Genomic DNA, 16,654 nt, shown 5'->3' on the forward strand with positions numbered 1-16,654 from the left:
AAAAAAAAAAAAAAAAAAAAAATAATAATAATAATAATAACTACGCTTAGCAATTTCTTAAACATTGTTGAAGTGTAAAAACTCAATCAATCTGCTACATTTACGTGTAGGTTAATTGGGATGAGCCTGCATCGTTTACAAGACCGGATAAGGTTTCACCATGGGAGGTGGAGCCATTTGCAGCTTCAGAAAACGTTCCCCAATCAGTTAACAAAAGACCCCGTCATGTTAATGAAATATCTGCACTTGGTAAGGCACAATCTAATGTAGCTATCAACCTTTCCTAGCTGCATATCTCACTCACACATTATCTCTTTAGGTGTAGGCGTACCAGCTTCAAACTTTTGGAGTTCTGCATTAACACAATCCCATGAGTTTGCACAATCATGCATCACCTCACAAAGGAATCCTCCTCAGAATTCTGATTGGCCAGTTACCCCTTACTCAACACTGAACGGCCAAATGGTTTTCCCTGTTGAGCAGAAGAAACCTGAGATTATCGCTAGCTGTAGATTATTTGGAATTGATCTGATGAGTTCTTCTCTACCGGCTCACGAGGAGAAAACTGCACCCATGCGACCAATAAACATAACCAAACCGACTCTGGACAGCAACACAGACCCAAAGTCCGAGATTTCAAAACTATCAGAGGAGAAAAAGCAGGAACCTGCTCAGGCATCACCAAAAGAGGTTCAAAGCAAGCAAATAAATTCGTCAAGAAGCCGTACCAAGGTATGTCATGAACATTCGTGATTGCAACATATAAGCATAGACGTTCTCATTATACTTAAATTTTTATATATATATGAACACAGGTGCAGATGCAAGGGGTACCAGTGGGGAGGGCTGTAGATTTAACACTAATAAATGGGTACGTTGAGCTTATAGACGACCTTGAGAAGCTGTTTGACATAGAAGGCGAACTGAAGAGTCGAAATCAATGGGAAATAGTGTTCACGGACGATGAGGGAGATATGATGCTTGTCGGTGATGACCCATGGCCGTAAGTGACACTCTCCTTCTTATTCAATAGCACCACTACAAGAAAAACTCAGTTATGTTGATGAGAAATTCAAAATGGCTTTATTTTTTTGTGTGTGGTTGCAGTGAGTTCTGCAACATGGTGAAGAGAATATTTATATGGTCAAAAGAGGAAGTGAAGAAAATGACTCCCGGGAACCAACTCAGGATACTGTTAGCAGAAGTTGACACAACAATCTCCAAAACAGAGAACTATTCCGACTAATTTCACTACACTCTCTCTGTCTCATTCTTATCCGCTTTGTGTTGTCCAGTGTCTGTGTTTTATCTCGAGGTAGGCTTAAGCATGAAACCACGTCTTGTCAGCTGTCACCGCAAAAGTAAAGGCTTACAAAAGGGTCTCGTTTTTTTGGGGAGCTTCTTATGGAGAAAGAGGGTTTATGGGGGAACTTCTATTTTCAAGGTAGGCTTTCTGTAAGGTCGTAATTCTTTTTCTTAGTAGAAACTTGTGTGTGTGTAAGAGATACGACGATGTAACAAACAGAGAAGTAGTAGTCAATAAGATTTGTGAATAACTGGGGAAGGACTTTTGGGATGTTTGGATTATATAAGAGGGGATCCTCCTCATGGCTCGTGTAAGCCTCTTCTCTTCCTTTTATGTTTCTTAGTTTTGTTTTGTTGTTTTTCATGCAAGTGTCAATGTACATATATGTTGTTAAAAACAGAACTTCAAGCACGTTTTCTCCTTTTTCTCCATACATAGTCAAACACAAAGCAAAAGCTTTGTGAAGAACAAACAATGATGCAATGAATAAGAAGAGTTGATGGTTTAATGCTTTGTGTATTTTAGAGTTTTATTAAGACACATAGACAGACACCACTAAAATACACATAGACAGACATCACTGACTTTATATTACAACAACACTTAGTCAGCTAAGTTTGATCCGGAACATTCAAAATTTTCAAATATTGTCCAAATTTTTTTTGTGTAACTGAAGATGTTGTTGTTGTTGTTGTTTTTGATGTCTTTTTCGTATAATTCTTTCTTGTTCATATCGAATATATTCATGAGTATTAATATCATAAAAAAAATTAGTCTTTTAGTAATATTTTATGTTTCTCTTTTACTTTCTTGTTCTGATCTGATATATTTATAAGTATCAATATCACCCGATTTCAACAAAGTAAAAATGAGGAGAGCCATTTTTACTTCGAAATGCACTAATAGATCATATATGCATTACGAAAATCATTTATGGAATAATATGGTATTTTGTTTGAAGTTTAACTAGGTGTTTTCCTGCACCATGTGCAGTAAGAAATTTTTTAAATCTAACTTATATTTAAAAATAAATTTTATTAAATATTATAGATTTTACTATTTTCTTACTAATATTTAATATAGATTTGATATATATTAAATCAATTTGTATAAAACTAATAAAAATGATATAAAATTGTATAATTATCAAAAAATTAGCCTAAACAATATTTATAAAATTTGTAGATATATAAGAAACTAATGATCTTACGATTAGATATTTAAATTTTTAAAAAATTGTAGAAATTTTTGAAAGCTTTAGTAATACAAATTGTATAATTACACAAAATAATAATATTTCGAAATTTGAAATGTTATATATGAATATATTTATTTTATAGATGATGTATGAGCTATTACCATATTTAAAAAAAGTTTACCAAAAAGAAATATCAATATTGAATGTAATATATGAATTATTACCATATTCTAATAAGTTTGCCAAAAATATAAATCAACATTAAATGAAATTATCCATGTCATATTTTTCTAGAAGTCATGTCATCAATTTTAGTAGCCATGTCATATTTGTTTTGTTAAATTGATTATAGAGAGGACACGTGGCAAAATCACTTCGCAAATATAGTCTAGGGGATATTAATTAAGTTATTTTTATTTAAATTTTTATATTTTAATAGAATATTTCATTAACTAATATTGTTGTGATATGTTTATATATGTGCTAGTTATTTACAAAAGTTTTATGAATTCAAATTAGTTATGACAAATATAAGGACCATATTATAAAATACAAATAATTTTAAAGTTGAGTTTGAAGTTTTGCTTTTGGAAAAAAACACTTTTAAACTTCAAATATAGAGTTTTGGAAACTTTAAAATAGAATTTCTTTTTGCAGATGCTCTAAGGACCCCTTTGAATACTCCCGATAAAGATGGCCTAACAAGTTATTTATTGCTCATAACATTTGAGGTTATCTCAGAAGTATATTAAATTATACACATTTACGTCCGATTGTTTGCAAGTATAGCGTTTGTCCATAATCGATATTAATTTTGGTAGAAGTTAAAAAGTTACCATACGCGTCACGTGAATTGTGAAAGCAACTAGTGACTCTCGCAGTCGCAGACCCAGTCTATATCCAACTTATCTATGACATTTTCTCTTACTTTTCAAGATAGAGAATTTTTAACTCGACTTTTCCATTGAAAATGTCAATATATGAAGCATACTATATACTAATTTATCCTAGGATACTCGCATATTATCACTTATCAAGTACTACTATATATAATGTTTTCTTCGACCATTTGTTTTCATCATAATTAGAGATGGAACCTCAGAGAAAACACTCGGCAGCCCTCCACACGTGTTATCCGTGCCGGCGCACCATTCTGTACAGAATATACGCCGTGATTCACACGTGTGGTATCATATCCCTCATGTACCACCATGCACACTCACTTGCCACAGCAGACACAACTCTAACAACATCTCTTCTTCTCATCGCCGACGTCGTTCTCGCCTTCATGTGGGCCACCACAACGTGCCTCCGGTTCAACCCGGTTCACAGGACCGAGTACCCTAAGAGATATTTAGCTAAACCGAAGGAGGACTTTCCAAAGCTGGACGTGTTTATATGCACGGCTGATCCATACAAGGAGCCTCCGATGATGGTGGTTAACACCGTCTTATCAGTGATGGCCTACGATTATCCTTCTGATAAGTTATCGGTCTATGTATCGGACGATGGAGGATCGTCGTTGACTTTGTTTGCTTTGATGGAGGCTGCTATGTTCTCTGAGCATTGGTTGCCTTTTTGCAAGAAGAATAGTGTTGAAGATCGGTCCCCTGAAGTTTATTTCTCATCAAAGTCACAATATTGGACTGATGAAGCTGAGAATATTAAGGTATGTATATAAAGTACGTAAGATACTAATACTTTATTATATTAACGTATGACAGAAAGAAACCAAGTTATGTACAGTACTAGATAAACCACATACCATAATATCGTGCATAATTACGTAGACATACAAAATAATCTTTACTCGGTGAAACAGACCATGTATGAAGATATGAAGATATGAAGAAGAGAGTAGAACATGGTGTGCATAGTAGCAAAGTTGATACTCGTCATGACCATCCTACTATTGTCAAGGTATTTTATCACTCATATTTTATTTCCGTTCGAGCTATACGCTCTGTAGATACTAATAAATAACAATGCCTTTTAATGTTCTCTTAAGAAAAACAAACGTTTCTATATTTACATAATAAGTTATCATTGGTGGGGGTACGTATAGGTGCTACAAAGTGACGAGATAGAGGTAATGCCAAACCTAATCTATGTATCAAGAGAGAAGAATGGAGCTTCACCACATCATTTCAAAGCCGGTGCTCTAAATACATTGGTTGGTATCAACTAAACTCTATGACTACCTTAAACCAGCTTTCGGATTAATATTTCGCTAACCACAAGTTTATTTTCATTGTAGTTACGAGTATCCTCGGTGATGACAAACTCACCGGTAATTCTAACGCTAGACTGTGACACGTACTCAAACAATCCAAGAAGCCCACTTCATGCTTTGTGCTATTTTTCAGACCCTAAACTCAATCCTAGTTTAGGATTTGTGCAGTTTCCTCAGAAGTTTCGTGGAGTAAACAAAAACGATATTTATGCATCCGAGCTCAGACGCCCCTTTGTCATCAGTATGGTTGGTTTTGATGGGCTTATGGGCTCGACTTACGTGGGAACAGGGTGTTTCTTTAATCGACGGGCTTTTTATGGACCTCCGACTAATTTGATTTTACCTGAGGTAGATGAGCTTGGACCAAATTGGATTGCTGATAGACCTATCAAGGGATATTTTGGCTTTGGCACACGATGTAGCTGGATGTAACTACGAGCGAAACTCCAATTGGGGATCCAAGGTTAGATGTAAATAAATTTTCAAACTTCGTGATGTATTATTTTTGTTTGTTTGTCTACATATATATATCCATATATAGTTCAAAAGAATCAAAATTATATAGATAGGTTTCAAATAGGAGTCAAAGGTAGAAGACTACACCATATGTACATAAATTTCATGATATTGTTCATGACTAACATATAGGTTTCAAATAGGAGTCAAAGGTAGAAGAAAATAAAATATGTTATTATTAAAAAAAAATAGGAGCCAAAGGTAGAGAAGACTACAAAATATGTTATATGCTATCTAAACGTTTATGTGAATTGACTAGGACATGTAGCCTAGTGGTGTTTTGTGACAATACTACATGAACTAGTTATAAGAACCATAAGTTTCTCCAATCTTAGATAATAGATTTAATATTTAGAAATAATATTTATTTTCTTGATTTATATGAAACATAGAGAATATCCTATATCATAGTAGATAACCGAAGTATAGGTCTAGACAATTTTTATTTATCTTTTGAGCATTCATAATATATTTATTTTTTAGTTACTTATAATATAAACTCCAGTTTAATCATTCAAAACTATGCAGATTGGATTCAGATATGGATCCTTAGTAGAAGACTACTATACAGGATATAGACTCCACTGTGAAGGGTGGAGATCAATCTTTTGCAACCCTCCAAAAATAGCATTTTATGGAGATTCTCCAAAATGCCTAATTGATGTAGTGAGCCAACAAAAAAGATGGACTATTGGACTTCTTGAAGTTGCCTTCTCGAGGTTTAGCCCTATCACGTATGGGGTCAGATCAACGAGCTTATTAACAGGCATGGCCTATTGCCAGTATGCATTTTGGGCGTTTTCGTCAATTCCTCTTGTCATCTATGGGTTCTTGCCCCAAGTCGCTCTCCTCTATGGAGCTAGCGTCTTTCCCAAGTCATCGGATCCATGCTTTTGGCTATACATCTTCTTGTTCCTTGGTGCATATGGTCAAGATCTATTAGATTTTGTATTAGAAGGAGGTACTTGTCACTGCTGGTGGAATGATCAAAGGATGTGGTTGATTAGAGGATTCTCTTCATTCATCTTTGGCTCCTTAGAGTTCACTCTTAAAACTCTAAACCTATCTACATATGGATTCAACCTCACTAGCAAAGTCAACGATGATGACACACAGAGTAAGAGATACGAGCAAGAGATGTTTGATTTTGGGGCCTCTTCGATCATGTTCTTCCCCATTACTACGTTGGCGATCGTCAATCTGCTTGCCTTTGTCTATGGGCTTTATGGTGTGTTCGTTTGGGGAGAAGGACTCGTACTTGAGTTGATGCTTGTAAGCTTTGCGGTGGTGAATAGCTTGCCGATCTATATGGCTATGGTTCTTAGGGACGATGATGGAAAATTACCAAAAAATGTTTGTATCTTAGCTGGGAGCCTCGCTTGTTTTGTTATTATGTCAGTTTTCTTCGTCCTCAAGTAACTGTACCTGTTTTGGGTTTGTAGTTTTGTAGTTTTGTAGTTTCACTTACCATAAGCTTTATGTATTGATTGTGGTAAACTAGAAGCAGTAATGGTATTGTGATGAATCTATGTAGCGAATAATATGATGACCATCTATCACATTTTGGTATCTTTTTTAAGGTATCTTGGATCAACAAAAAACTTGTAAACTGAAGTTTGAAACTATAACAGATAAAAACAATAACACACAATATCAGTGTTGATAAACACAAAATAACACATTTATGAACATTAAGAGGTTGATTGGGAAGAGTTGTAAATGTTTTCGACATCAATTTTTTCTTTCTAAAATAATCATATTTTACTTAAAAAAAATAAATTTATTCAATCTCTTTCAGACAGAGAGAGGGAGTACGATTTTGGTTTCGTAGTTTTTTTTTTTTTCCGGCTTACTTGTCCACCAGTTGAACTTCTTCTCCGATTTTGAATTATCCGACCGGTTTGGTCTTCGACCGACGACACACCTTCTTTTTTGGTGGTCGATCGGCTTTTTTGTCTCCGCATTTCTCTTCCCTTTGAAGTCTGATGACGGTTCTCCGAGGGGATTTCCCGGTTTCGTTTGATCAACGTTTCTAAAGTTTCTCCGCTCAAGTGATTCTCCTTCCTAAGCTTCAATTGATTGTTCCTTGCCGCCTTTATTCTTTAGGTTAAATTTTTATATTAAAACAATTTATGGAGCCAGAAAACAATTCTATGCTTTTTAGTCAGGCACGGACTTGATTGTCTCTAATCATAAATTATAAGATAAGATTTAGGCAGATGCGTGACGAATGGTCAAGGCAGTGATTCATAGTCATCCATTTTCAAGTTAGGGAATTTTAACTTAATTTCTCCATTGAAAAAGTCACCACACACCATATATGAAAAAATAAAATATCTTCCTTTTTTTGTTTTTTAGTTATTCTAAGACTCGCGATAAATATACTACTATATATGATTTCTCGGAAACCATTTCTTTTCACCACAAAAATGGAACTTCAAACTACTCAACACTCGACAAAGCTCCACATGTGTCATCCGTGCCGACGCACCATTCCATACAGAATCTACGCCGTAGTTCACATGTGTGGTATCATAGCCCTCATGTACCACCATGCACATTCACTTTTCACAGAGCACACAGCTCTGTTAACATCTCTTCTTCTCATCTCCGACGTCGTTCTCGCTTCCATGTGGGCCAGCACAACGTCACTCCGGCTAAACCCGGTTCATCGAACCGAGTACCCTGAAAAATATGTTGCTAAACCGGAAGAGCACTTCCCGAAGCTAGACGTGTTCATATGCACTGCTGATCCTTACAAGGAGCCTCCCATGATGGTGGCCAACACGGTCTTATCAGTGATGGCTTACGGTTACCCATCTGATAAGATCTCTGTCTATGTATCGGATGATGGAGGATCGTCATTAACGTTGTTTGCTTTGATGGAGGCTGCTAAGTTCTCTGAGCATTGGTTGCCTTTTTGCAAGAAGAATAATGTTCAAGATCGGTCTCCTGAAGTTTATTTTTCCTTGAAGTCAAGTTCTTGGACTGAGGAAGCTGAAAATCTTAAGGTGTTTACTAATTATCCACTATTATCATCTACATATCCCCTAATCTCTCATAATTCAATCAAATAAAATTTCTTAAAGTACTCATTTTATTAGTTATTTTAATTATAATAATTTATTAGAATATCTCATATTGAAGTTCCAAAGTGATATATAAAGTATGTAGGCTTCTAAAGTAATTATTAAGTATTTACTATAATTTGAAGGCTTTTGCTAGAAGAGGTCATCCTAATCATTTATTTCATTATCTCTTTAGTTATAAGAACATCTCCACTTGAAGTTCTCACAAAAAGTTTCTCTTCTAAGGGTACTAATCATTTATTTCTTCACACTTACTACAATCTCTATTACGCAATTGTTAACTTTTAAAACAAGATTAAGCAATTTCCTAGTTCTATATCTCTACTTTCTTCTCAAAACTGTAAGCCTATAAGGCCATGCCTTGTACCTTGTATTTTTACATGCTTTTAGTTGGATACCTAGCAAAAAAAAAAAAAAAAAAAAAAAAAAAAAAAAAAAAAAAAAAANNNTGCAAAGTAATCAATTCGTGGTGAAACAGAAAATGTATGAAGATGTGAAGGATAGAGTAGAACATGTGGTGAATATTGGCAAAGTTGATCAAGATCAGTTTCGTGAGGTCTTCGATTTGTGGGACCACAAATTCACTCCTCAGGACCATCCAAGTATTATTAAGGTGAAATTTAATATATCATTATAATATATGTATATTACTATATTTTGAAACAAAAGGGATGACGCTCTATCATATATCACCAAAACCACATAGACTTTGATCATAATTCCATTTCCCCATCAAATGAAAGTTTGAATCATATTTCCACACCATATGAAAGTTCGAATTATGTTTCCACACAAACGTGGGTTAACTACGGTTTACTATCTATCAACTATACCAATTACTTGTTTTATCCAATAAAATAGCCAATTAAACCGAAATGATCTAATTTAAATCGGGTTTTGACCTGATTTAAACCTTATTTTACCTAAGAAACAAAGTCTCAATTTTTATATCTTCCCCTTTTGAAACCCTAGATTCAAAGCAGTGAAATTGAAAAAACCTCAGGATGAAATTCGACGTCGAATTCGAAGGGATTGTTTGCTTATAGTCGAAACCAATGAATTGTGCTAGTGCTCAGCCGAACCCATCTCTTCGTGACGAATCTGATGACGAAGAGGAAATGGAGAGAAATGCTTTCCGCAATGAAGAAGATGTAGCTGGTTTCACCGTTGAGCCTCATATCTGACACCATTGATGATCCACTTGAATATCCATAGACATTGTTCATCCTTCTCTTCAATCTCTTGGATTCCTCAATTCAATTTTGGGTTTACGGTTCATATGTTTTTTTTTTTTTTTCTGATGAGATTTGGGGATTTTAATGGTTTAAATGGGTCGGGTCAGGACAATGATTTTGAGACTGAATCGGATTTATAATTAGTTTGTTTCTGTTTGAAACGGTTTAAGTAGGGTTTAATATAGGTTGGCCCAGATTAACCAAAAATATCGTATATATGTGGAATTAGAATTCGAACTTTCATATTGATGTGGAAAATGGAACTATGGTCAAAGTTTGTGTGAATTTGGTGATAGAAATAGAGAGTCAACCCGAAACAAAAGTTTATACAATAAAGATCTCATTTTTCTTTTAATTCATGGGCAGGTCCTACAAAATAACGAGACAGAGATAACGCCAAACCTAATATATGTATCAAGAGAGAAGATTAGAGCTACACCACATCATTTCAAAGCCGGTGCTCTTAATACATTGGTATACACTAAACCCTATCTTTTACCAGTTTTCGGTTCGGTTAACTGGTCTCTTGGTTAAGTCTTTCGTTAACCACATGCTTTATTTTCTTTGTAGTTACGAGTATCTTCGGTGATGACAAACTCACCAATCATTCTAACACTAGATTGTGACATGTACTCAAACAATCCCACAACACCTCTTCATGCTTTGTGCTATTTGTCAGACCCTAAGATAAATTTCGGTTTAGGATTTGTGCAATTTCCTCAGAGGTTTCAAGGAATTAACAGAAACGATGTCTATGCATCAGAGCTCAGACGTCCCTTTGACATCAATATGGTTGGGTATGATGGGCTTATGGGCCCAATTCACGTGGGCACTGGGTGTTTTTTCAATCGACGAATTTTCTATGGGCCTCCAGCTAATTTGATTTTGCCTGAGTTGGATGAACTTGCACCAACTAGGATTGCAGATAAGCCCATTAAGGCCCATACTGTTTTGGCATTGGCGCACAATGTGGCGGGATGCAACTACGAGCATAACACTAATTGGGGATCCAAGGTAATTAGATAAAACCAATAATCATAATCTCTTTATTTTTCCTGCTTGATATCTAAATTTCAAATTATCATGCAAAACTATGCAGATTGGATTCAGATATGGTTCATTAGTAGAAGACTACTACACAGGGTTCATGCTTCATTGTGAAGGATGGAGATCAATGTTTTGTAGACCCCAAAGAGCTGCTTTTTATGGAAGCACCCCAAAACGCCTAACAGATGTAGTGTGGCAACAAATGCGTTGGTCCATTGGTCTTCTTGAAATGGGGTTTTCAAGGTATAGCCCATTCACCTATGGTTTGAAGTCATTGGGCCTGTTTACAGGCTTAGGCTATTGCTACTATGTGGTTTGGCCGTTTTGCTCAATTCCAATTACCGTTTATGGGGTTTTACCTCAGCTTGCCCTAATATATGGGATTAGAGTGTTCCCCAAGCCATCAGACCAATGGTTTTGGCTTTACATCTTCTTGTCCCTTGGTGCATATGCGCAAGATCTGTCAGATTTTTTGTTGGAAGGAGGAACTTGTCGGAAATGGTGGAACGATCAGAGAATGTGGCTGATAAGAGGGCTCTCTTCATTCTTCTTTGGTATGATAGAGTACACTCTCAAAACCCTAAACCTCTCCACACCTGGATTCGATTTTGCGCCCTCTTCGTCCATTTTCTTACCCATGACCGCAGTGGCCGTCCTGAATCTCTTTGCTTTCGTCTCGGGGCTCTATGGTCTTTTCGCATGGGGAGAAGGACTCAGCCTTGAGCTGATGCTTGCAAGCTTCGTGGTGGTGAATAGCTTACCGATCTATGAAGCCATGGTGCTGAGGAAAGATGATGGAAAGTTACAAAAGGGTATTTGTTTCTTAGCTGGGATACTCACACTCGTTCTTATTCTGGGAGGTTACTTTTTACTCAAGTAACTTCATCTGTTAGGGTTTTTTTTTAAAAACAGTAAGTCCTCAGGCAGAAGACACAGAATATATATCCACTTTGTAATGGTGATGTGATACATTGTGGTCTCTTGCATCATATCTAATAAAATTTGAAGATTTACAACTTTTGTATTGATGATCTACTCGCTAACAAAATTTGTATTTGTTTATTTCTTTCGGGTCAATGAGTCAAACCGGTGACGTTTGAGAAGAGTCTGGATGGTCGTTGTCGTCCACCGAGGTTTTGGTCGAAGGGATGAAGACAGAGGAGCGACAGAGAGGGCAAGTGGTATGAGAATAGAGCCAAAGGTGAATACAATCGAGATGAAATATATGTTTGCATGAAGGCATTTCCACCAACTCTTCCTTTAACTCGAATTCTCCCAAACATACGCAACATCTGCACCAATTTTTTCAGTATATTAGTCAAACTTTCAATTCACCAAAAACAAGCAACAACCAAAGATAATATTAAACACAAAGACATTAAATTATATAATATATTCAAATTAGGATTGATTTTATATAAATATTGATCTTTGTCAATCTTGATTTTGGTCTTATCTAGAATTTTAACTTTCCGCCTTTTACTTTTAGTATTCTTTAGCTCTAAGCAACGGCCTAGAAACACTTATGTGTAAAGGGCATCTCAATTCGTATATTTCAACTTTCAACAGGATCATTCTCAGACATCTCAATTCGTATATCAACTCTGTTAACATAATTATTTAGAAGAATCTTGATAATTAAAGTTGAGCCTCATGAGAATTCATAAGTGGTAAGATTAAATATGCCACGTAGAAGATTTAATAGATTCATATGAATATGAAGCCACTGAAACGATCTCTAAGTTCCTAGTTCATATGAACTAAGTACGAGTAACTTACAGAGAATCTCTTGTTTCTAGCTCTTCATTGAAAAAAACGACATGAAGCTTGTCTTTGAGCTCTACTTTCACATCTAACAAACAAACCTGAAAAATATAACACAGTCAATCTCAGCACTATTCTTCATTAAACTTTATATAACATGATACCATGATAAATATGACCAAAGTCTACTAGTTCTTGGCGTGAATATTGATTCAGTGCTTTTGCATATATGTATATATCTACAGAGACATTGTGACACTTACCGAGGTGAGATGAGAAGAAGGCTGGTGGGTCGAGGAAACAGGAAGAATCATCGGAGGAGGAGAGGAGAGAGCAGAAGCTCTTCTCTTAAGGTAAAAAAGATAGAACAGGAGGAAGAGAATGATAGAGAATAAGATGGGAATGGAGAAGATGAAGGCTTGATAGAGTTTGAGTTGAACTGCTTGTGGATATAGGTGAGGTGAGATTGGTGTTTGAGGATCAACCATAATTTTTAGCTTTTTGAAATCACACCCACCAGAAAGAAATAAAACTGAAAGGAAAGACCCAAATGAGAAATGAAAGTTTTGATGGAAGTTGAGGAAGCACAAGAGGAGAGTATATATAGATATCCTGTGAATGTAATACATCTCTACCCAAAAGCAGGTAACTGTGCAACCATATTGGATATCATACTGGGATTCTCTTGTGGTATAAAATATCTATAAAAAATTATAGTAAAATAAAAGTGCCTTGTGAATGCATTTTATGTATCAAATATCACAATTTATATTTTTAGATTAAGTGAGTTTCATTCTTCAAATAAAAACTCAACATATATCCTAAAAACAGGGGTTCGATATGATGACATAAGAAACTTAAACTGTACATATCCCATGTGATGTGAATACATGTTTATGTACATAATCAGGAAGAGGAAAGTGGTGGAGAAAAGAGCCTTTTGGGGTATATAAAATAGCAGCGCATATATTCCTAATGCCTCTTTTAATATAATCAAAAGGAAACAAGCGAGTAAGCAGCTGATGAGGTTCCACCATTATCCATGCCTCTTAACCTCTGAAGAGCGTATTATTGGGGTTCTTAGGATGGAGTTCTTATCGTCTCTTGACTTTTAACTAAAAAAGCTAAGAACCGGTTCTTAAATATTTTATTTAATAGCCGGTTCTTAACTTTTTTAGTTAAAAGTTAAGAGACGAGTTCTTCTATTCCGCTAAGAACCCCACCCTAAGAACCCCTCCAATAATCATGCTCTAAGTAAGCTCTTAAGAGATGGACCCCACCATTTTCTTAAAACCAGGCTCATTCTCCACTTCTGCAAGAGACGACTTTAATTGGGTTTTTTACTGTCCGCAGACCCCACTGACATATGGCAATCCGCAATTGGTTCGTTTTTATTTTTTTTATTTTTTTAAATCAAACAAAAAAAACCCTAAGAACCCTGTCTCGATCCTCACTAACATGGGACCTATATAATTATAATCCATCATTTCATTTCCTCACTCATTTTTTAAAATTGATCACCAACTTCAACCAATAGCAATACAACCACTTTGTTTCTATGTACATCTTCTATAAACATTCACTAGATTTTGACTTGCGCTTTCTAAACGCAAATTTGTTTTTTTTCATTTATTGATCGAAAACTAATTTACAAACTACCATTATTTTTGTTACAAACCATAACAATTGAGTTTTTAGGTTTTTATCATTTGTTTTTTCTTTCCAAAATATGGTATTTGTTCGAAATATGGTAGTTGTTCTCTAATAATGTTTGAGCTTTAAGATTTGTTTTCATATCCGACCTAGATTCATGGTTGAACCTGTAGACCCGATACATTGTATATAATCCGGTTCGGATTTAATGAAAAAATCGTTAATTAAAAATAACCCGGTAAAAACCCAAAAATTCACTATTACCCTTCAATATGATACTATTTATCCGATAAAACACAAAATATCTGATAGTAATTTTTTAAACAAATTGATTAAATTACTCATATTTTTTTAATATTACATAAATTAGTGATTCCTTAGAATTTGAAGAAATTTTATTATATTATCCAAATAAAAAAATGATAATATAAAAAAACTTTTTGATATGACAATATTAGTTTATTTTTGTTATTAATAACCTATTATAAGTTTGTCTTTTTATTTTAGATTTAAAAATTGATTTTAATATAATTTTTAAAATATTCTTGAACACTCGTAATTACCATATCAATATTATGTATAAAATGACATTATACATGGAAAAATGATATTCAAATATGTATATGATATATGGTGTAGGATATATGATTTGGTTTGTATTGAAAATCTGTATAAAATTCAAATGATTTATTTTGAATATTGATACATATATTTAAGAAAATGATATTTTCATGTTTGTTAATTTATTTATAGTTCATAGTATATTTATATTTATATTAAATTTAAAGTTAGTATATCTTTTAAATATATATATATGCCCATTATTTATAGATCTATTTAGATGTATTTATAGGCCCAAAACCAAAAGACTTATATGTCATTAATGAATTTTATTAATCTTTTATAAAAATAAAGATATTTTTGAAAAAACTGCAATTCTCGTTAAGAGAATGATCCTCTTTTAATGGTATTGATTTTTTTTATTCTTCTCTTTTACTTTCGGAAAGTGGTGATTACTTAAATGAAGATAAACCTATGGTCTCTTCACTTGGATTAGGACAAGATTCTGTACCAAAATCTAAGAATTTTCGGTTATTTATTTACAAATTTCGTAACAAAGTCAGACAGCCTACCAATATTTTAACTTCGCAAGGCTATCATGTAGCCTTCTCACAGTTTATCCAAAATAACATGTTTCCTAGTGAAACCGAACTCTAAACGCAAATCAAGGGTTAACCAATAACTTCATTTCTTAATTCTGTTAATTTTAAGGAAAACAGATACTTTATGAACAATAATTTTTCACTACCAGCAGAAGCAGAAAGGTGTTTTTATATCTTCTAATGACTGACACATAAACTTACCAATATGATTGTGCTTAGGGCCCAAATAAATATCTTGATTTAGGATTTGATCTGTGACCCACTTTTTCTCACTTTTTCTTTAGTGATAGACAGCTTTTTTGTTTTTCACGTTTGTTTATGGACAACTTGGCCCTTTTCCCCACTAATATATTTTATTAGGGCATTTATTTTGCCTTATATTCAAATGTTTGATCAAATTAACTAAAACATCTCCTATCATTCCTTTATAATATCTGGTGGAAAAGAACATTTACGCACACAGAGACTAAGATAAGCCTACTATGGATATTGTCATAAGAATATCTTTAATCTAGGCTCCACGGACTAAACTATACATATTTTTGTATCACTGGTGGTAGTGGATCCTGAGGAGTGATCTCCCTCGCTCATATGGGAATGATGAAAAGGATATCACTAACTTAGATTCTAAATAGATGAGTTTCTGGATTATATAAAAATACTTTATAAACTTTTGCTAAAATACTTTTTTCAAAAAAAAAACTTTTGCTAAAATATAAGTTATTAAAAATCCTGAACTTTTCATATCGTTTTAAAGCTTTTGGTAGGAGCACTACATACTAACTTTTAAGGTTACAGCTATGTTCTTCTTACGATTACAGGCTAAAGCACTCTTGTCTCCTATTTCATTATAATACAATTTCTTCTTAACATCATAAGAGCAACTCCGATGGTGGGTATCTTTAGCTATATTATAATATATTTTTTTTCAATAGTTAAGAACTTTTATCATAATTATAGATCCAATGGTGTTATCCAATATAGAGTCTTTAGAATTTTTTTTTTTAATCTTAGAAATTTAAAATTTTAAAATTTGAAATTAAAAATTTTTATTTATTGAAAAACAAAATGTAAACATACAATAATTAAACATCTTCATCATTATCAAACTTGTTCCAAATATTTTGAATCAAATCATATTTCAATTGTTCATGTATGTGCGGGTCACGAACACGACTCTGTATGTCAAGCATAGTATGGAAATTTGAAGGCTTCGGAGAATATGACATATCCACCTGTGAACTTCTGCTCGAGTCTCCTTCTTCAAACTCTGATGTATCATACTGAGTGTATTCATTGCGTTCATTTTCTACTATCATATTGTGCAGTATGATACATGTTCGCATAACCATCCCTATTTGTCTCTTGTCCCACAAAATAGCCTGGTTTTTCACTATTGCAAATCGAGCTTGCAAAACTCCAAAAGCACGCTCCACATCTTTTCGGGTTG

The 16,654-nt window shown here is 34.2% G+C and overlaps 3 protein-coding genes and 1 pseudogene across 4 annotated transcripts in view; 3 read left to right on the forward strand and 1 right to left on the reverse strand.

The window, feature by feature from the left end:
- The window catches only part of LOC106326384 (auxin response factor 9), a 4,024-nt gene extending 2,308 nt beyond the window's left edge, over nt 1-1,716 (forward strand). For both annotated transcript variants that reach the window (XM_013764379.1, XM_013764384.1), the window contains exons 9-12: nt 111-249; nt 320-732; nt 816-1,003; nt 1,108-1,716. In XM_013764379.1, coding sequence (XP_013619833.1) covers nt 111-249; nt 320-732; nt 816-1,003; nt 1,108-1,246 — 879 coding nt within the window. In that variant the 3' untranslated portion in view covers nt 1,247-1,716. The remainder of the gene's footprint in view (nt 1-110; nt 250-319; nt 733-815; nt 1,004-1,107) is intronic.
- A 1,878-nt stretch (nt 1,717-3,594) lies between these two features.
- Nucleotides 3,595-6,672, forward strand: LOC106344769 (annotated as a pseudogene).
- A 976-nt stretch (nt 6,673-7,648) lies between these two features.
- On the forward strand, nt 7,649-11,604 carry LOC106344628 (cellulose synthase-like protein G2). Its single transcript, XM_013783984.1, has 5 exons — nt 7,649-8,264; nt 8,821-8,955; nt 9,944-10,051; nt 10,148-10,591; nt 10,677-11,604. Exons 1-5 carry the CDS (start codon nt 7,683-7,685, stop codon nt 11,502-11,504), a joined length of 2,097 nt encoding a protein of 698 aa, XP_013639438.1. The 5' UTR covers nt 7,649-7,682; the 3' UTR covers nt 11,505-11,604.
- LOC106344699 (RING-H2 zinc finger protein RHA4a) lies at nt 11,549-13,006 on the reverse strand. Its single transcript, XM_013784039.1, has 3 exons — nt 12,652-13,006; nt 12,404-12,489; nt 11,549-11,916 (listed from the first exon to the last, which is right to left on the reverse strand). Exons 1-3 carry the CDS (start codon nt 12,874-12,876, stop codon nt 11,706-11,708), a joined length of 522 nt encoding a protein of 173 aa, XP_013639493.1. The 5' UTR covers nt 12,877-13,006; the 3' UTR covers nt 11,549-11,705.
- Nucleotides 13,007-16,654: the final 3,648 nt, after the last annotated feature.

This window comes from Brassica oleracea, chromosome C1, assembly GCF_000695525.1.
Source record: "Brassica oleracea var. oleracea cultivar TO1000 chromosome C1, BOL, whole genome shotgun sequence".
NCBI lineage: Eukaryota > Viridiplantae > Streptophyta > Magnoliopsida > Brassicales > Brassicaceae > Brassica > Brassica oleracea.

Excerpts from the sequence above, each read along its gene's own strand:
- LOC106344628 (XM_013783984.1), top strand. The coding sequence starts at position 7,683 with ATGGAACTTCAAACTACTCAACACTCGACAAAGCTCCACATGTGTCAT. Across the intron at positions 8,265-8,820 it reads AGGAAGCTGAAAATCTTAAG|AAAATGTATGAAGATGTGAA; the intron begins GTGTTTACTAAT and ends GTGGTGAAACAG. Across the intron at positions 8,956-9,943 it reads ACCATCCAAGTATTATTAAG|GTCCTACAAAATAACGAGAC; the intron begins GTGAAATTTAAT and ends ATTCATGGGCAG.
- LOC106344699 (XM_013784039.1), bottom strand. The coding sequence starts at position 12,876 with ATGGTTGATCCTCAAACACCAATCTCACCTCACCTATATCCACAAGCA. Across the intron at positions 12,490-12,651 it reads CTTCTTCTCATCTCACCTCG|GTTTGTTTGTTAGATGTGAA; the intron begins GTAAGTGTCACA and ends TATATTTTTCAG. Across the intron at positions 11,917-12,403 it reads CTAGAAACAAGAGATTCTCT|ATGTTGCGTATGTTTGGGAG; the intron begins GTAAGTTACTCG and ends AAATTGGTGCAG.